Genomic DNA, 21,200 nt, shown 5'->3' on the forward strand with positions numbered 1-21,200 from the left:
AGAAAGGGTCTCTGACTTCAGAGTCCATGCGGGTACAGATGGGCTGAAGGTAACAAAGTGGCCAGTGGTAGCTCATGAACTTAAGAGTACAGTTAGAGATTTTGCATCTTAAATGGTCCACCCAAATCATTAGTGTTTGCCTGATACCTGATATATTCTGCAGATTGTGAGAAAGATCCTGTATTAAGTAAGCTTAGGATGAGCTTTACCTACCTGAACGAACTTGCTGGCGTCATCTAAATTAATATATGTTTGGTCAAGGAAATATAAAGTTTTTCACATAGGGCCATGTTGTTTGAATTGCTTTTGTTGCCTAAAAATTAAATCCTCCTTTGAAAACCGCTTTTAGTGCTTCCTTTGATAACATTTGTTTGACGACCTGAAACATTTCATTATTGCAAAAAAGCAAAGCAAGGGGGTCAGTTCTTTTTCCACAGAACTGCAGATTTTACATTTTAACATTTTAATGATTTTTACATCCCTTCATTGACATTAATGGATATAACGGGTATTTCCATAAAGGTATCACAAAATGCGCTTGTTAATACCCTAGTAAAACCATATCAGCTGCTGTGAAAATAAATATTGTACCTGCCAAAACAGTCAAGATGTGAACGAGTTCAGGATGGATTGTTTTTGGACAAAAGTCCAACATTCAACATGAGATGGCATTGCAAAATAAATACATAAAAGGACAATATGTGCCACGGTTAAATAGGGCAGCACAAAAGCAGGGATATGGGTGTCTGATAAGGCTGTTGCCCCACAGCAAACCTCAGTGTCAACATTAGCACAAGACCCAGTTTACCAGGAGACAGGACTTTGGCACTTTTGCTTGTGAGGGCAGCACTCCAGCGGAGGGATGCAGCCAGAAGCAGTTAATCGTAATGCGAGCTGTTATCACAGGCTCTTCCTGATAACATTTGCTCCAGCACAACGGACATACTCAGAAAGTTAAATAAAAAGCCACGAATCTCAACATCAGCATAAAAAAAGAACCTCTGTTACGATAACCAGGCTCCTCTCCTCTGTCCTGTCAAGTAGGACGTGTGGCCTGTCAGAGCAGTTATTGAATTTTTTTTTTTTTAAGTTTGATAATGAGGTCATGACCTGGACCACTAACCGAGTGTTGAATTTAAATGGGCCTAATTTGCCAGCATATGCTGAACAACATTTAGATTTAGAGAAGAACCCTTCTCTTAGCTAAGTCTTTTATCTGCTAGCACATTATATCAAGACAAGACCTACAACCAACTGACATTCACTAGACACTTTCCATCCCACGGGTGCCCAATAGGTCGATCGCGGAAGGTTTTGAGTGACTAACTGATCGCCGCCAGGACGCTGAGGCCAGCACTTCCTCATCTGATAGGCTTATCAAAAATATTCACTAAGATCCTAAACGTTTGTAGCTTCATTAAAAAAAGAATAATTATAAAAAGTCAACGAAACATTTAAAATTAATAATCTCAGTAATTATTGTTTCAACAAGGCCTTGAGTGCAGTTCAGTGCGTTTCGGTTCCATTAACAAAAAACAAAAACAAAAAAAGATTTTAAAAAAAGGCGACTCAAAGACCGACTGACGAGCAGAGCAGGAGTTTAAATTAGTTACTTAACCACCGCTGCGTTCATGAGAGGCTTATTAATAATCAAGAAATAAATATCAAGCCTGGAAACCTGATATGTTACGGACTGAATGTTGTGACTTTAATGTAATCTTTGCTCGGCTTGCGGGGCGCAGGCGGTTGCCACGGCAACGGGCGTGCTTAAACGACAAAGAGAGAGAGAGAGAGGGAGAGGAAGAGAGAGCGTGTGTATAAAGGTAGGAGTGGTTTTGAGTTGATCGTCTTTTCGGATTGTTTTACCTTTGTTTACCTTTGCTGTGGCTCATTACATCCGCTGTAGTTTCTGAACGTTCAATAAACGACAAACTTGGACTAATTACCTCGTTCGTTTGTGAGCATACGTCACAACAAACATCAAATAGGACAAATATATTTCATTAAGTTTTAACAAATTCTACCGCGATAATTATGTGGAATTAAATTAATTATATTCCGACTTCAGAAGATTTGCCTTTACCTTTACTGGGCTCTTTGGTTCCTCCTATCAGTCTGTAGTTTCTCATATCGAGGTCATCAAACCAAATTCCAGGTCTACCATGACTGACTGACACCTGGGGTCAGGTTTGCAACCAGCTTCTGTTCTGACTGAGAAACCAGTAAGCAGCTCCCAGTGTCAGAATCTCACTGAGGAAGAAACTGGATTAGGTTTTCTGTCACTTTATTATTTCTGCTATAACTGATGTATATTCGCATATAAAATAAGTCAATAGAGTTTCATTTGCAATTTTTATGTCTTTGTGTCATGAGGTAGATCTCAGGCGGCTGGTGAGAGAAAAAGTAGATCTGGCTCTCAAAAAGTTTGGGCACCCCTGTTCCATCCAATTTGACTCAATTTGAACTATTTCAGTGTTTTGATATTTAAAGTTACTGGGGACATATTGGGAAGCATTTTCAGCCGTGAGTTCAGCAAACAGCATGAAGTATACGACGGTATGCTACACTTTCAACATTTTTATCTCATAATAAATACGTGGAGGTTTGAGGTTGCTTTGTGACAACAGGTGAAAAAGTTTAAAGGTTAGGAATACTTTTGTGAGGCAGTGCGCTCTAAATTTAAAATTTTACAAGTAACTGAAAAACAGACAATAAATAAAACCTCTGTAATATGTGGGTTGAAAATGTGTCATGGGTATGCCATCAGTCACAACCTGCAGAGTTAAGGCCTGTTTTATTAAAGAGACAGAAACATTTCTCGATAATCCTCAGAGAAAGAACCGCGCACAAAGAATCAATGAATCTCAAGGTCATCAAATATCAAGTTTGAAGTCTATGTGAACTAACCAGAGAGGATTCAACTGTGACACTTGATTTTGCAAAGATTTTTTTTTAGAATTCATGGATAAATAAGGAGGAAATGAGGTTGAAGGAAGCTGCAGTAGCAAATGGTGAAGCAAGATTTGAAAGAAGTGAACATTAACATCGAGAGGCCGTGTTGTGCCAGGTGACAGCAATGTCACCAGAAATGTCAACAAGTAGATGGGACATCTAAGGAAGCAGAAAAAACAAACCAAGTGAGTAGTTAATGCCTGGAAGTGATGTGGACAAACCCATGAAAGAAGCTGAATATTATCCTGCTGCAGATGCTAAATTTTGACAACCGCTTTTTGTCAAAGCAACACACGCCGGAGCAGCTAACCAACAAGTGAGTGTTTTAGTTGTCAATCTATTGGCTACATGGTGACCTCTTGGATGAGTCATTGATGAGCTTTTGGAGTAATTTTGGTATGCTTTCGAAAATGTTTGTTCCATATTTCCTCTATTTGTGACTCTCATTGTGGTGCACTGGAGTCTCAAAGTTTTAGAAATGTTTTTGTAACCATTTCCAAGCTGATATATCAGCATCAATGCCTTTACGTTCTGCTCCCTGAGACCTTTTAACCTGCTACGTTGTCAATGATTTCTTGATTTCCCTCGAATGGGTGTCTTGAGTGGAGGTCTCTTCAGTCTTCCACAAATTGCTGTTAATTGCAATTAATTCATAATTTAATTTGAGAATGAATGATCATTTAAAAATTGTTTTCACGTTACTCCTTTTAGCTGCTATTAAGTTTTGTTTGATGAATTTAAATATTTAAATTTGACAAACAAGAGAAAAACAGAACGAGGGGATCACATTTTCACAGCCCCTTTGCCAGAGAAGAAGAGGTCAGTTTTATATACATCTGACACCAATAAAAAAAAAAAAAGTTGTGTCATTTCCTAACCATGTTGGAGCTTGACCTTAAGTGGATGATTCACGCATTTCTGTTCAACAAGCTCTGCTTGCACAGTGACAAAAGAGCAGGGCTGTGTGTTTAATCTTGGGGAAAAAAAAACCCATGAACAGACCTGATGAGAGGATGAAAGGATACACGTGTTATGTCACATTTATCAATTTTGGCTTCTATAGCCTGGTTTTAGTGTTGCAGTAAACTGTAAGACAACGTGTTGCTTTTGGGCTTACCTCTGAGTTCAAGGATCAAGCATAAATCCCACGGTACAAGCTTCAGATAACAGTAGACGTATAATGAATTTAAACAGGATTTCCACTTGTGTTTTGTTCCTACCTTGTAAAGTTTTGATCTGTGGGTCTGTAAATATGCTCCTCTCGAGGAGTGACTGGCTGTAATTGGCTCACTTTGTAGCTCTGTCTTTGAGGAGAGATATTATGCCCTGTGACAGACTTTCCTGAGGTGTGAATGAAATGCTTGAGACTCGCTTTGATCAATATATGACAGAGACAGAAAGCGGTCTCTTGTTTAAAAAATAATAATTAAATGTGTCTCGCTCAATAAGTCAGTCTTTCAATCCAAGAAACAAGTCTGCTCGCCTCCGCCGCCCTCTTCCACAGAGTCAGACTCTTCTGATATAAGAAGGACTAACAACTTTTCACATCAACAAATACCACAGCAAGTTGATCTGGCAGCTGTATTTATAAAATAATACTTATCTGTTTTTACAAGAAGACAGCTTTTTTCTGTTTGGTGCAATTTGTTAAAACGCTGCACTGCAATTTCAAACCACAGAGAAACATGATGCTTTGCTGGAGAACCTTTAGTTGCCATCAACTCATTATGTTTTCACCATGATGTAGAGCAAAATAAACTGGGATTTTTATATCTAGAGATAAAGTCGAGGTACTTGAATCGCTGGAGTCTTGCTGATTTCTTGTAATTTATTTGTTTAAACCAAATGCTGGGTTCTTGTGGTTGCGACAAAAGTTGCATAACTTTAGCCAATAATTGAGTCCAAAATTGTGACTTGGTTTGTTTCATCCTTAAGAGGGGCTTCTTGATTATTCTCAGCCAGCCATTTCTAACTAAACAGCGATGAGATCAGACTTCACTTGAACGTTAGGATCACCATTGCCAGGAGGCATCCTGCAAGAAATAAGTGGGTATAGAAAATATTTTAACCAACAGACTTCCTGTGTGGTAATCCAGATTACTGGTTGATTTTTCTTTTACTTTCTTTTCTTTTCTTTTCTTTTCTTTTCTTTTTTCTCTTCTTTTTTTTTTTTTTTTCAAAAAGTGCAAAAGATTTACGATAAGATTGTATTTGTGTTGGTTCATCATTACTATGCAACCAGACGTTTCTGGTTGCATGGTAACAAACTGTGAGCAGGTACTTGGGTTGTGAATATTTTTGCAATGGGAAAGCGCATCCTGAACTGGTCTTATGCAACACAGTGACATGTAAAGTGGACCTAATGGAACAGCCCAGCTCAACTCAAGCAAAAATCATCCCACAAATCTTCCTCTGCAGTTGATTCTCTGATGTTCATGCTTTAAAAAAAAATTTAAAATTTGTTTATTGTTATTATTTAGATCAGAGAAGCTTTGTTGCTTTTTGTCTCGCTATAACATCACAGAAACACGGCCTGCTCACCTCTAGGATAAGATAAATAATCTGCATATTCTGCCACGTCTGGTTAGTCATTCAACCTTGAACACAGAAAGCTGCCAAACGTGTTGACACATCTTGTGTAAAACATTAAGACTGTATTCAAAGTTTTCTCCAGAGTTTTATGTTATAATTTATGGATGATTTCTCTGTTAACTATTATTTTTATTCAGTTTCAGTCCCTTATTCTTTGAATAATGTGAGATTAAAGAAAATAACTAACTAAGAGATGAAAGCAGGATGTTTAACGTCTCCCGTTTCTCTCTCTTCTGCTTATTTTATTTTCATATGGACATATTCATTAAATAATATCTCAAGTTTTTTATTTGTAAAAATGAAACAAAAGTAAAAATATTTCCGTGTTACTTTTTATTTAAAAAAAATTCTCCCCATATTCATATCAAATCTAGATATTTTTTCAAAACATTTTCTCACTGAGCCACAGTATTTATACTGAGATCTAATTGTCCTGTTGAATGGATACAAATGCCAGCTGCATCATTCTGATTTTTATTTATTTGATAAACCGTGATGGAAAAACAAGAAAAAAAAATCCCGTCCACAGTTATGCAACACTTTGTGCTGCTTTTCTCACAACTCGTCCCCAAAAAGACATGTTCAACTTTTCCAAAATGGAACAGAGTAAAAAGTTATTTTTTTACAAAGCACCGCATGATACGGTTTTACTTTGATTCCAGTTTTAAATAAATCAATATAAAAAAAGAAATATGCTGAAGAAGGAATAATCTAGCAGCTCCAGTCGGTTTCTGAGTCAGACAGCTGAAAAAACTAAGATTTTCTTGTTTGGCTTCGGTGCACCTGCAGCTTCATTCGCTCCGACGTCTCATGCTGATTATTACATAAGAGAAAACATTCCTCAAAACTAATCAGCAGGAATCTAACAAAGCTAAAGTAGCTCCTATTTAAGTTACAATCGGATCAAACCTAATATCTTTTCACCTTGAAAATATAATTATGGGATTTTTTGATTTTTTTAATGTTATTTCCAGTCATTTTCTCCTATATTATTTGGTCTGCAAAGCAAAGCGCAGTAACTTATTTACAGTGTTATAACACGAGGTGCTAGAGAGAAGGAAAAAAGATCTGTAGTGTTAAAGGGCATTTAAATTGTTGAATATTGATCAACGTCTTTTGCAACTTACGCCAATGACTCACTCATTGTTCCCTCACTTATTACCTCTTTTCTTATTGTTTATCTTTAATCCTGCTAACTTCTTGGTACGCTAATCAGAAACATCAGCAAAAAATAGCAAAGAAAAACATTTCTTGCTTGATCTCATTTGTATGGATGTGTGCCTCTCTCTCTTTTTCTCTCTTTCACACACACACACACACACACACACACACACACACACACACACACACACACACCCACACACACACACACACACACACACGCACACAGTCATTCATATTAAGTAACCACTACAGGGCAGTGAGTGTTTCTCAGTGCAAAGAGGGAAAAGAGCTGAGGTGGGACAGATGCTGGAGTTCTTTCAGATCTTTCAACAAGACCTGTGCAGCAAGGACTCTGTACTTTTAGCTCAAATAGAAAGCTGCTAATTCCTAAGGTTGAGAAGAAGTAGAGGAATTTCAGAGCCGCTTATGGATTTAAATATGGTGCAGTGACAAAGCTAGTTTTTTTCTCTGTGGTGCCCTTTTTTCTCCCACATTTTCAAGGACTTATATGGGGATTTCAGGTTAAACTTAGTTCGTTTTTGTGCATTAAAGATCAGAAAGCTGTTTTTTTTTTTCATTATTGTTTTAGGAATTTTTCTTTACAAAGCAAAGCGTGATCAATCAGGTAAGTTTGTTACATTTTTTATCATGTAACACTTTGATGTCACAGATAGCTACAGAGCACTTCCTTTCTTTTTATTCATCTACTGTAAGCTTGTTAATGCAGCAGAATTTTAATATCAATATTGTGGTTGTGCAGAAGGATGGCCTTCGCTGACCTCCTCGAACAGGTCGGCAGCACGGGTCGCTTCCAGGTCCTCCATGTGATTCTACTCTGCACCCCCGTCCTCCTGATGGCCAGTCACAACCTGCTGCAGAACTTTGTGGCCCTGGTGCCGCCTCATCACTGCAGCTCACATTCCAACATGTCTCGGACCCAGCTGAGCCCGGAGGAGATTCTGCAGATCACAGTACCACTGAACGAAGCAGGAAAACCACAGAGTTGCCAGCGATACGTTGCTCCACAGTGGCACCTCCTGGCTCAGAATGGTAGTTCCGCCACAGAGAGGGATTATGGCGCCGTCCTGGAGGGATGTGTTGATGGATGGTCCTACAACATGACAGAAATGACCTCCACTATCATATCTGATGTAGGGCCGCGTTCTTCAGACTTTGTTGCGATCGCGGGGGGGTTTAATCAAGCCAGAGATGATTGTAGGAGACACTTACATGTTTGTTTATTATTGTATATGTGCTTTTCTTCAGTGGCACTTGGTGTGTGACCTGCGCTCCTTAAAGCAAATGGGGCAAACCGTTTATATGGGCGGTGTGCTTGTGGGGGCTCTTGTCTTCGGAGGCCTTTCAGACAGGTATCCTCCAATTTTTCATCAGTAGTTCCAACTCTATCTGATGCTAATAATCTTTTCCTTTAATGTGCCTTAAAAAAAAAAAAAGAATCCAAACATCACTCTTCTCTCCTAGATATGGCCGCCGCATCCTCCTGCTGATCTCTAACCTGCTCATGGCGGTTTCGGGAACGTGTGCTGCTTTCTCCCCTTCCTTCTCCCTCTACTGTCTGTTCCGGTTTGGCTGTGGCATGGCTCTGTCTGGCGTGGGACTCAACACCTTCTCACTCAGTAATTAAGCATTCAGCTAAAAACATAAAAACAACAAGAATTTGTTTGCTAATGGGGTAAAATGTAGTCTAAACTACCACTCATCAGACAAGCTGTGGAAGGCAATAACAATAATAATAATAATAATAATAATAATAATAATAATAATAATAATAATAATAATAATAATAATAATAATAATATTTGTTTACATTATTGATGTTGATTTTACTTTTGAATGGCTATCTTTAACTAGCATAAACTGAAATAACATGCTGTCTGTCTCTTCACCTGCCTCATTCTATATTCTCTCTCGTAGTCTATAACTTTCGTGTCACTTTTTATGGATGTTTGTCTGGAACTAAAGTGTTTTTCTTTGATTCTTTCTCGTGAAGTTGTGGAGTGGATCCCGACTCGTGTGCGGACTTTCACGGGGACGGCAACCGGCTACTGCTACACCATGGGGCAGATGCTTCTGCCGGCCATCGCCTACTTCGTCACGGACTGGAGGTGGTTGACCCTGGCTGTGTCGTTGCCCTTCTATGTGTTCTTCCTTACTGCATGGTAAGATGGCAAATACAAAGGTGCAAGTAGAGGGACCGGACCGTTCAAATGTTGCGAGGGTCTGTAAACGGCAAAAACCATCTAATAAAATAAACACGTGTTTATTCTCAGGTGGTTTCATGAGTCGTCAAGATGGTTGGCGATAAACAATAAACCCGAACAGGCTGTGAAGATGCTTAAAAGTGTGGCCAGGTTTAATGGCCGCCATGAAGAAGGGGAACAGATTAATGTAAAAGTACGGCAGTGTCATGTTCATAGAGTTGTGTTTTAATTCATGAATGGGACAAGCATTGAAAGTATGTCTTCTTTATGCGTAGATGCTGCAAGAATCTATGAAAAGAGAGCTGTCGTGCTCCCAGGGGACCCACTCTGCCCTTGATCTGTTCCGCACGCCCAAAATGCGCGTCATGACTTTCTGCCTCAGTGCCACCTGGTACACGTCCTGATTCTTCTATAAAAAGACACAAACAAAACCCATCTTTAAATAATCTGAGTAAAGGACATTCTCTCTCTCTCTCTCAGGTTATCAACCAGCTTTGCGTACTACGGCCTTGCTATGGATCTCCAGAAATTTGGGGTGAACATCTACTTGATACAAGTGATCTTCGGCGCGGTCGACATCCCCGCTAAAGTTGTCATCACTGTGTGTATGAGTTTCATTGGACGCCGGCCGTCACAATGCGGCGCTCTGATCATAGCCGGAGTCACAATTCTGATCAACATACTGGTGCCTTATGGTAAATATGGAGCGCATTTCTTATACTGGTATTATAGTATTGAACTTTTTTTTTGATTTTACGTTACAACCAGAAAAGTGTTTCTTGAGACAATAATTGATTGACCAAAGCAAAACAGTGCATAATTTTGAATTGGATGAAAAAACAATGTACATATTTTTTTTTTTTTTTCCCCAAGTGAAAACCTAAATTGTGTGGCTTGCATATATTTTTACTCAAACTGTGGCAGCAACTGACTGACTTTAGAAGTGGCTTAATTAGTAAATAGAGTATCCGTAATTAAATCTCAATGTAAATCCAGTCAAAGGTCTCCCAAGCTTGTTGGAGAACATCAGTGAAAACCGTGCAATAAAATGCATTGTGTTAGAAATCTTAATATTGCACTTGAGCTTGAATATACCAGTTCTACTGTAAAACACGGTGGTGGCAGTATCATGGTGTGAGAAGGCATAAAAGAAACTAAAACTCCCAAAAGCAAGTTGATTATAACTGTTTTGTTTGGTTTTGTTTTGCATGCTCTATAATAAACTAAACATACAGTTATATCTACTTAATGTGTCTTCTTTTCTTCAGACAAACAGACTGTGCGAACCTGTCTGGCAGTGGTGGGCAAAGGATGTCTGGCTGCATCCTTCAACTGCTGCTACCTTTACTCTGGAGAACTTTACCCAACCATCATCCGGTACGTTTTAAAAACGGAAATTGAATTTATTGAATCTGATTCCTCCTGAGGAAAATCAGTGTTCCTCAATTTATTTCTGATGTGAGTGTAATTCTAGTAACAAACACAAACTTCTCAAAAAAAAAAAAAAAAGCATCACAGTTAAAACATGATTAAATTAAAGCATGATTAAAGACACAAATGTGATAATTGATACAAACAATAAAAAAATTTTAGGAGAAAGAAAGTACTGAAAATACAAAAACAAATGAAGCTTAAAGTCGATAAGGTTTGTGATGTAGTAGTGAAAACACAGTGAATTATGTTTGCTTTTCTGTTACTGGCACAGACCTCTGTGACACAGGTCAAAGGGGGGAGGTTTGCAGATTAACAGTGTTACACAAAGTTCAATTCAATCCAAACCTGGACTAAACAGTGAGGGATTGAGTTAAATAAGTGACCATTTTCTCACGTGTGACCAAAAGTATCCGTTCGCCTCGAACCTTTCAGATTCCATCGTGTTACAAAAAGTTTCAATGTGTTTTACTCTGATTTCATGTCAGAAAACAGAATGAAAGAGGAAGGAAAGTGGTGATTTGTGTTAAAGGAGCGTCGTAAAACCAAAGAGCTATTGTGGCTCTACAAATCTGTGCAGTGCCACATTTTGTGGTATTTACAGCTGCAACTGTTTTGGGGTCTGTCTCCATCAGCTGTGCACGACTGCAGACTGAAACTATTAGTGATTCGTTCATGCAAAGCAGCTCAAGCTCAGTCAGATTGGATGAAAGGCATATAACAAGTGCAAAAAGGTAAATTCAATCACATGCATTAGTTTTTATTAGAATAAAATTGGAAAACCATTTAGTATTATTTTTTCTGCTTATGCTACCCATTCATGCTTAGAACCGTAGCCGTAACCCCTAATTATTTATGAAACGTGTACATATTCACAGATGTGTTTTCTAGATCATTGAAAACATCAGATCACATGTTGAGAGCTGCCATTTTCAACAGCAGCATTCATGTTTCTTGTACTTCCAAGAGAGAAAATAAGAAACACCTTGGATGTTAGCTTCTGTGCTAAGGCCAAGGCAGTATCCACAAAACCTGTTAATGCATAGCAAAAGTTATTTGGTGCTAGTACTAATTAAATAGATAGGTTGAAGCATTTTCAAAGTGGGTGTCAAGTGTTTGCAGATTCCAGCTATTCAGAAGTGGTTGTGATCCCTAAACCTGGCAAACACCTGGGGTACACTGTACGACTACTTTGTATTGGTCTATCACATATATTCCAGAAAAACACAAACAGTTGGGCCTGTTATTTGACAAATTATCAGCTGTTTAAGGTGTGGAGACTTTTTCAAATCACTGCAGTGATTCATAAGTATTATTGGTAAGACTGTAAATTGAAAAATCTTCTTACATGAGAAAATAGATTTTTGTCAATTTAATAACAGCTCATCTGGTAAAAAAAAAAAATTGCAAACTGGACACATTCGTGGAACTATTTTTATTAATCTCAATGAGATGTTCCGAAACAAGCAAACAATCAAGGAAAACCAAAACACGATTTGCAATAACCATGAAGCCCAGTCCTTTTTAAACATTACCAGAGAAACATTTACAGACATATAACAGCTAAGTATGCTACCAGAAATTTGGGCCAAAGGGGGAAAAAAATGCATTCAAGGAGTTTGTAAAGGTTTTGACAAAAAAAGAAGAACGATCTAAGAGTTTCAAGTTGACCTTGGGAAGTCTCCAGGTGACCTTTGGCCAGGATAAATACTCTTGAGTTTCTAACAGGTTCTGCAAACAGATGTTGGTGACGAGTGCCAATGACTGCAGGCTAAATGTATCCTCTTGTATGCGCTTACCGTGGACTGCCAATGTGTCAAAGGAGATTTACACAGCATTTGTTTTTTCTGGACCATAAAGTTTGTGACATCACATGGTTTTTATTCACACATTTATTACAAAATCTTTTATTTTTTCACTAAGGATTTCTATCCATATTTACAAGAAACTAAAGCAAATCCAGGTTTGTTGAAGCCACTTGACTCTGAGTTATTTGGTTAAATGGACACAGTGTTTGGAATACAGTGTCTTTCAAAATTATTAATACTCCTTGAATAAATTACTGTCATGTTCTAGCCACAAAGCTGGATGTATTTTATTGAGATTTTATGGGACAGACAAAGAGAAAATAAGGCATAATTGTGAAGTGGAAAAAAAATGTGTGGTTTGATTTTTTAATTTTTTTTCAAAGATCTGTTGTGGGCATTTGTATTCAGGTCATTCATTGATCCAAATCTTTTGATTGCAGCTCTGACTGTTTGCTTAGCGCTGTTGTCCTGCCAGAAGGTGAACCTCTGTCCACAGTTTGTTTAAGCCTAGTTTTTTTTTTCTCAGTATTCCTTTATATTTAGTTCAATCCAGCAGGAGATGGCGTGTTAACGGGCATGTGTAGTGTTAGTTTTCCTCCGTAACATTTTGTATGTAGCCTATTTTCGGTCTCATCTGATCGGAGCACCTTCTCCCACACTTTGCTTCTGACTTGAAGCAACCTGCTAATGGGATTTTTTTTTTAGGGTTTCTTTACAACCGTGTTGTTCATAGTGCCATCGTTCCAAAATTAGCTCTGAATCAACTAGTTCTCCTTCATGAGCTGTGGATGTTGCAGTGAACCCTTTAGCTGCTAAATACTGTCATTTCCTGACCTCTAACTTTAAAAAATGAAAGGGATTTTATCTTAAGCTAAATGTCAAAGATTTCCCCCTTCTGATTTTGTTACATTTTTAAAGTCGCCCTTTTTTTTTATAGTGGAACTGTGTGAACACTGCAAACATACAAAATTGATTCCATGTCCAAATTTAGTTTAATCATATTAAACTCATGCATTCATGGACTTCTATCATCTTCCTTTAAGAATGTCCTCTGACAGGCTTTGATTAGACAAAAATGCCAATTAAAGGCTGCAATATAATTACATTTTTTAACTGTACAGCAACTAGACCACTGATTCTGCTTTAATTGTGTCATTTTGACTCTTTCCACATTCAGTCAAAGTGGCATGGGTTGGGTGTCCATGATGGCTCGTGTGGGAGCTATGGTGGCCCCAATGGTTCAGCTCACTGGGGACTACATACCTTGGCTGCCAGGTTTAATCTACGGAGGAGCTCCAATTCTCTCAGGGTTTGCTGCAGTTTTTCTTCCAGAGACACTGGGCACACATCTCCCTGACACAATACAGGATGTGGAGGACAGGTAAGATCAACATGTAGGTTGAAAATTACAAACAGGAAATAGCTTAGTCTTGCAAAAACACGTTGAAATGCAGAGAAAGGACGGTTTATTCGGTTTTTCCTTCTCCGTTCCCTCAGGGGTTCTGGAAGAAGCTCCAAGTGTCCAGTGCCAACAAAGGAAACAATGATCATGCAGGACACTAAAGTGGATGTCCTCAAACAGGCTGCCTGAAATCCCTGCGTATAAACCCGGTGAATGTGCAGACACAAAAATAAAAAATGACGTTTGTACGGTTTGTTTTCTTCTTAGCTGCATATTTGATTTTCACAGTTTATTTTGTGTTGTTTTATCCCGACAAATGGAGAAAGAGTGTTGTTTTAAAAAGGTCAGTAAAATAATCTGAAGGCATCAGAAAATCAGACCCGCAGTATGTTTGTTGGTGAAACAGTAGCTGTGAGAAATTCAGGACTTCTTTGCAACAATCATGTCTGGAACCCAAATCTCTGAGTAGAATGAATTCGAGGCTGACTGTATGTTTATTGGTGCTTTTGTAAAATTTGTTTTGCTTTATATGTACCACTTTGTATTTTTCAATAAAAGTGAACACATACTCCACTTCTGAGTTTGAGTTTTTGTTTTTTAACTCGGATATTACTAGAGCGGGAGCTGCCAAAGTTTAATTTAGTCGTATTTAACCTAATTGAAACAACCTATGGCAATGATGAAAAGCAGAAGAAACCAAAGAATGCAAAATTAATTTTCTAAATCAACTTTCAGCTGATGAACCTTGGAAGTATACCATCACTTTTTCTGAATACTATTTATGGCGGCATTTTCCTAAGGCCAATAATTTAATTTAAAAAAAATTCATAATCTTGAAACGAGTGCTTTTTACACATAAAAATGTTCAAGTTTTGTCACATTACAGCCACATGCAATGTATCTTAATGGAAGTTTATGTGAAGAAAATAAGTGACATGGAAGATAAATGATACATATTATAAGAACGTAACTACCCAGATGACACACTGAGGAAAAACTCCTTTTGCTGCAATTACCACTGAAAGTCCTCCAGAACTCTTCCTGTGTTGGTCGGTCACATGCAGCCGCAATTAATTTGTTGAGCACTCAGTGGATTCAAGGGATGAAAAGCTCAAGGAGTATCAATGGACTCCTTTTTTACCCTTCGGTGATTTTTATTAGAGAGAGTCAATTTAAATGGTTTTTGTATGTGGGATCATATTCTCTTTTTTGTCTTCTGGCAATGACGGCAAATCTTCCTGGTGTTTTTTTTTTTTTTGTTATTATTCCATGTTGAGAAAATTACTGCATACAAGTAGTTATTGCAATAGAACACATGTTTGTATCATTTCAAATAAATGAAGTTCTGGAAATATAAAACGTGTCATTCATGCCCTAAATCTCTAAATATCGTTTTATGTTGAGCCATTACATCACTGTAAACCTAAATACGGTCAACACATTTATCAATGTGTAAAACATCAAATGAAAATAGATCAGCAAAAATCCAAAACTTTAAAAATAATATACTAATAAACATTTGTTTATTTACAAAAACCCAAATGTCTCCGCATACAGAAGGCCAGTTGTACTCTTGAGACTGTTTGCTTTGTCTCCATCTAGTGGACATTTTCTAGTAATGCATAGTGGATAAAAAAATAACCCAGTCCATTATGTGCTAAATACAGCTAAAGGCTCAAGTGACATTAACATTGGTAAATTAGAGAGTAAAATGCTAAAGACAGCTTCTATTTACTTATTTTTCTCATCTCTTCAATGAGGCGGATGAAAAATATCCATTGTCGGAATTTATATTTATTTAAAAGGCCAATTTATGTCTGATTATTTATTAAAGAGCCCGAAGACACATTCTTTACCTTTTAAAAATAAATTTATGGTATTTGGCTCTTGTTTTTGTGCATCTGAGACTACAACCCTTTTACTAAAATTTATAAAGCCCCAACCGCCACATTAAACAGATTTCCTTTCACCTTGAGGTTTTATGTGTGGACCCCTGAGAGGCGCAACAACATGCCAAAAGAGAGTTCAGCCTTCGGGCTGAGAGCCAAAAGGAAAGAAAAGCGCTCTTCAGAAATAAATGCAACATAAAATGATATGAATAAAGATTTATTTTTCATATGAACAGGTGGATTCATTTTTCACTTTATTTTACAATCTATGACAGTCTCGCATTTTTAACGTATTTTTTTTCTAGCATAATTCAGAAATGACATGTGGGGAGTGAGGGGGTAAGGATTCCTTTTTATTGCTGAATGTTAAATGAAATACACCTTCACTGACTCGAAAATAATTGTCTGCTGCTTTATTTTTCTTCCTTATTTATTTATTTTTTTCAGTATCCATGCACCCATCTAACCTTGATCACAAAGACATGCAGAGGAGAGGTGTTCAAACATTTCAAGCGAGGGGCGGGGTCAGGTGTGTGTTCGTGTGTGCACGTGTGTGGGTGTGGATGGGTGGGGGATCATAAAATAAAAAAAATAAAGAGGCTGACAGGACATGCCTGGTACCGTTTCAACTGTGTGAGAGGATTGGTAAAGTGAAGAGGGTGTCACATTTAAACTAGAGGTGTGGAGTCGTCTCTCATCTCATTCAGACATACAAAACTCGACCCAGAGGTGAGAAACCCAATGAAATATCTGGAAGCTGTGATGGAGGTGTGACCAGAAATCGCTGTCTATAACTATACCTCTGTGCATTTTCCAAATTGCAGATAATTTTTTTTTGACAGTTGTGGGTCAATGTTCGCGGGACAATTGAGAATTCAGTTTTTCTTGAAAAGAAAAAAAGGACCAGCTGTGATATGTGATCATTGGCTTAATTTCTTACAATGTCCCTTTAAAGTAGAGATGCACCGATAAGAGATTTTCTGATTAGATTTTTTCCTTTATCTGTCTTCGTCATATATAGAGTCAATATCCTATTGAGATGGCGTTACCTTTTAAAGCTGGACTTAGCATCTTCAGTTAGGACTTAGCGTGATCAGCGCTCTTAGCATTAGTAGATGTAAACACCAGTCTCTGTGTGTATTCCCAAGACAATGTGAACCATTACCTAAAGATTCTGGAATCCAGAGAATATTTTCTGTAACGTGTTCGGCCGTCTGGTATCTACAGGAATCAACTCCAAGTCATTTAGCTTCTTTGCTAATGTAGCAAAACATTGTTTTGTCAGCTCCTCACTAAGCAAAGTAGCTATTTATGCAATTGGAGAAGTGTGTATATTTGTAACAACCATTCTAAAAGGCAAAGGGCATTTTGGGAAAGCAACAAGTGTGTAAAAAAAAGCATCCCATCAAGATTACATCAAGATTTGTAATCTTGATGTTCAAGATTACAAATTAACTTTCTTCACAAGTCACAATTTTAGATCTTTATCCTACGAGCTAAAATACATCCTCACATTTTATTTATATTTGTTTAGGTTCCTTTTTAAATCCATGTAGAAGTTAAAAAAATTACATTACAGCCATTACGGTCTGGACGCAAATGGGATGGAGTTCTCTTATTCTTGTCTACAGCTGGGACACACTGCTGAGAGAGGACTGGGTAACCTTTGGATGTTTTGGAAGGAGGGCATATAAAGCACATGCTGCTCACCGTGAATAAGAAAACCTATAGAAGCTTTCATGTTCGAGTGTGAAAAGATGTCGAGTAATACCCCAAAATTCGCAAGATTTGTCTTTAAATAATAAATATTCTAATAGAGTCCCTAACTGATGTCCTCTTCCTGACTGCTCTCTCCTATAACTAATAAAAAGGGTAAGAAACTATGTAAAGTGCAAAAGTACAAGTTGGTGATGAGGGAGAAAAATCCCCAGCATCTAGATAATACTTGCTATTTAGTTTTGCAGCATGAAAAAAACAAATCAACAATGAAAAATAGTTTCAGTTTGTATAATTTCTTACATCTACATACTTCCTTAGGCTTCCTGTTCAAACTCTTTTATGAAAAAAAGGTAGAACTATTTTATTCCCTCCATGCGTTTTATGAATGGATCAAATAAGTCAGTCATAGCATCACCTGACTTGTAAAAGCTGGTTTCTGGTTACAGATGGTCTATGTGCCAAGGTAAGGAGCATATTTAAGGCGAAACCTTCACCACGCACATCACCTCGTGCCATAAAAAAACATATAGCACAGGACATACCAACAAGACAGATCACAGGATTTCCTGCAAATGCTATTTAGCCTGAAAAAAGAATAAACCTGAAAAGAGCTGAAATGTTTAACAAAACAGACCAACACTCTGTTGACCCCACTCATCTCCAGGTGTCGCCTCCTTTGGTTTTGCAAAGTCAGTTTGAGTATTTGATTGAACAGTCTCCAGACAAGGTGAGTTTGATTCTTGGCACATCTCTACTTTAAACGAGGGTGACGTTGCTTAATATATGAGCACCTTGGTAAAAACGATCATTTACAGATTCAATTCAAAATGATAAAACCTGTCAAACAGACAAAGCAGTACACAGTACCACTAGACGAGACAGTATTTGGGAATGCATGTGTGACGTGAAGTGGTCTAATTAAATCCTGTGTCACGGACACAGTTGTTTTGTGAGCAAATAAAGGATGGATAAAAGAAATGGATAGATGTCTGCATAATGGCTTTAAAAAATAACTCAGGTAGGTACCCATTTTTCTCATTCTACTCTACAGGCATTACAGAGTTTTTTTTTGCGCACACAACACACTACAGTCACCTCTTAGAAAATGATGTAGTCAAACAGCAAAATGTAAAGTTTGCATATTTTTGCATTGTATGATCCTCCGTAGTTTTCACAGCTAATTCCCTACATTGTCTTTACTCTCCTTCAACAGAGCCGCTTCCACCTTTTCTTTACGTGGGTCTGGTAGACTGCGTGTTTACCTCCAGGTCCTCAACTTCCGAGAACCGTCGTCTTAGGTAGGCCTTACTCAAAGGGGTGGGGAGAGGTGAAAGTGGGTGTGTGTGGGGTGGGGCGGGGTTATGTGGAAATCCTGAGACACTGTGTGGCCTTTAAAACAAGCCACAGAAACAGAATGGAAACAGAATGATAATGAGATGTGGGAGGAGAAGTCGTTTTGAGTGAAAACAGATGATATCTTTTGTTTTGGTCTCCTATGTCGGTATGCCCCATGTGTGCCCGTCAGCTAAGCGTTTGTTGGCCTCGTTCGAGGATGTTTCCAAAAGGACAGAATAGGGGAAGACTTGGGGCCAGATAGTTGTAAACACGTCATTAAGCAATGACCTGCATAGTACAACCCGGCCTTACCTGTCCACCTGCACAAGGGGAGGGAGAGGGGAAGAGGGAAAGGGGTCAGTGGCAGCTCTCCTGAGATCCACACGTTTAATCTCACGACATAATATTCTCCTAACATTCACAAAAGCATGCAAGCGACATTACACTCACACAGATTCATTTGTACCCGCACTCAACCCAAACATCACCATCTTCTTTCTCCGTCTCTCAGGGCACATACATCAGAAATATTCTACATATCGGGCGTTCTGTTCCATCCCCGAACCACCAAACCCTACAGGACGAATCATATTAATGTAAACACACACTTTATGTTGAAGTGGTTTATATTGCGTGACATGGAAGGGGTTATGCTCCAGTGGGGACAGACTTCTCAAAGAATGCCTTTTTTTTTGGAAAGAAAGTGAGATAGGAAAAAAAATAAAATTAAAATCAGACAGAACAAAAGAACATAAATGTGTATAAAAAATGAGGCGTCCATATAAGAAAGGCTACAAAAACCTCCACTGGCCCTCTGGCATCGGCAAACAGCAAAAGGCACCACAATATTACTCTATATTTTTTTTTTTTTTTTACGTTGTGAAAAACTGGCACATCTTTTTTTATGCTGTAAATCAAAATGTACATATAAATAGAGTTTTCCCTATAAAAAATTCTTTGCTGTTAACTAGTAGACAACTTTTGCTAAAATGAAAATAAATATTTCATTTATTTAGAATATCTGTCAGTTATATAAAATAAAAATATTTCTTATAGATGCAGGTCTATGCTATATTGATTTTCGTTGGTTCGTCGTCACTCTTTAATGGGGCGTACTGTCCGGTTTGGAGCGCGACTGTGTGAGTCTTGTATGCATGTTGCCACGCCCGCTGTGCCACCCTGATGAGTGAGAAGTCCGACTGTCCACCGGCCTGTAGATGGTGGAGGGCTCGGCGTTCATGTTCTGCATACTGAGAAAGGGAGTGCTCTCACCGTCCTCCTCTGACTCGCTTTCTGTTAGGCAGCTTCGAGATCCATAGTCCCGAGACGCCTCGTATCCACGCGGGGCCACGTGGCCGTTCAGTCTGGATCTCCTCCAGCGCCGGCTACCAGTTTCACTGGACCCACTTGTCTTTGGTTGCTCCCGAGAGGAGAGGTACTCCTGGGTGGTCTCGTAGTCTTCTTCCTCGGCCAGCCGGTAGGGGCTGGAGGGCAGGCTGCCCCTGCTGTTCTTTAGGTAGGTGCGGCGCTGCTGCCGGTAGGGCTCCTGGCACTGGGCGTCATGGAGGGGCACCTGGTAGCGGCGCAGCAGCGGCTGGTCATCCTCTGGAGGATAGGGGTTGTGGACAGCAGGAGGAAGCGACATGGCGTGGCTGGCATTGGGGGATGTTATCTGGAAGGTAGGCACCTGGGGGGGCAACGAGTAATGGAAATCCACCGGGGACAGGCGGGCTGGTGTTGTCAGGGCTGACACGTACCTGTTTGAAAATACAGAGAGACATTTACAGGTGATTGGAGCAGGACAAAGAACAGAGCAGAGGAGGAGGAGCGTACAGCATTTTGAAAAGTGAGCACAAATCACACCCTTATTGTCAGGTTGAGCAGAAACTAGAACAGTGAGTGGGAGGTACTTTTCCACAGAAACAAAGTGTTTCTGTGTACATCAACAAGTTAGGATACACAGTGGGCATTAGTCTACTTCCTTCTGCAGAACGTCTTTCATCAAGTATCTGTTAAATTAAGTTTTACAACTGACTCAAGACAAAACATGCTATTGTTGGCTGTGTTTTCTCTTTACTGCTCAAGCTGGCTCGACTTTTGTTGATGATGAAATCGTCTTCATTGGAAACGATCCTGCTCAGGCTCAAAACAGCTCCCCAATGACTTTGGTTTTCTGGATCGCTGTTGTTTTGCCAACGGTTGGATCCAATAATACAACTATATTATATTGATCCGCATTGTAAAAAAATAAAAATTCTTGTCTATAATAATTTTTGTAGCTAAAAAAAGAAGAAGATGATAAATCTCCAGCATTCATCATCTTCCTCGTTAACAGATTGCGACAACGTTTGCATCATGGCTTTAGGCAGGAATAAAAAAGTCTAAATATTGTTAAAGTGGAACAATCTTGCAATCAGTCACAAATTTTTTCTTTAACTTGATAAAAAGATTTAAAGTGTAATTAGGCCGGTGTAATGTAGCCAGCTAACAGTCTGTAGAGAAGAGAAGGACTTGTATTATTCTTCGCTCCATACAAACAAAACAAAAACTTCTTCTCATTCTGGAACTTTCTCTGGGATCCCATTAAACAGAGTTTAAGTCACAGTAACATATACACATTATCCTCCTTCTTTCCCATCAGTCCTAGATGATTTATTTTACTTCGCAGTCCTGATTCCATTTTAAT

General features: G+C 38.7%; 2 protein-coding genes across 6 annotated transcripts in view; one reads left to right on the top strand and one right to left on the bottom strand.

The window, feature by feature from the left end:
• The first annotated feature begins 1,781 nt into the window (after positions 1 to 1,781).
• slc22a6l (solute carrier family 22 member 6, like) lies at positions 1,782 to 14,144 on the top strand. 2 transcript variants are annotated; one of them, XM_008427068.1, is made up of 11 exons: positions 1,782 to 1,823; positions 7,469 to 7,859; positions 7,975 to 8,078; positions 8,191 to 8,345; positions 8,720 to 8,888; positions 9,000 to 9,123; positions 9,206 to 9,321; positions 9,411 to 9,625; positions 10,199 to 10,307; positions 13,347 to 13,550; positions 13,667 to 14,144. In XM_008427068.1, the coding sequence occupies exons 2-11, from the start codon at positions 7,473 to 7,475 to the stop codon at positions 13,758 to 13,760; spliced, it is 1,677 nt and encodes a 558-aa protein (XP_008425290.1). In that variant the 5' UTR covers positions 1,782 to 1,823; positions 7,469 to 7,472; the 3' UTR covers positions 13,761 to 14,144. The 2 variants fall into 2 exon arrangements, with proteins under 2 accessions (XP_008425290.1, XP_008425291.1); XM_008427069.2 differs by lacking the exon at positions 1,782 to 1,823 and adding an exon at positions 6,958 to 7,333.
• Positions 14,145 to 15,661: 1,517 nt separating this feature from the next.
• Positions 15,662 to 21,200, bottom strand: part of nrg2a (neuregulin 2a) — an 86,531-nt gene continuing 80,992 nt past the window's right edge. For all 4 annotated transcript variants that reach the window (XM_008427063.2, XM_017308632.1, XM_008427062.2 and 1 more), the window contains one exon: positions 15,662 to 20,271. In XM_008427063.2, the coding sequence (XP_008425285.1) occupies positions 19,617 to 20,271 (655 nt within the window). In that variant the 3' untranslated portion in view covers positions 15,662 to 19,616. The remainder of the gene's footprint in view (positions 20,272 to 21,200) is intronic.

The sequence above is a fragment of the Poecilia reticulata genome, linkage group LG14 (assembly GCF_000633615.1).
Source record: "Poecilia reticulata strain Guanapo linkage group LG14, Guppy_female_1.0+MT, whole genome shotgun sequence".
NCBI classification, from domain to species: Eukaryota; Metazoa; Chordata; class Actinopteri; order Cyprinodontiformes; family Poeciliidae; genus Poecilia; species Poecilia reticulata.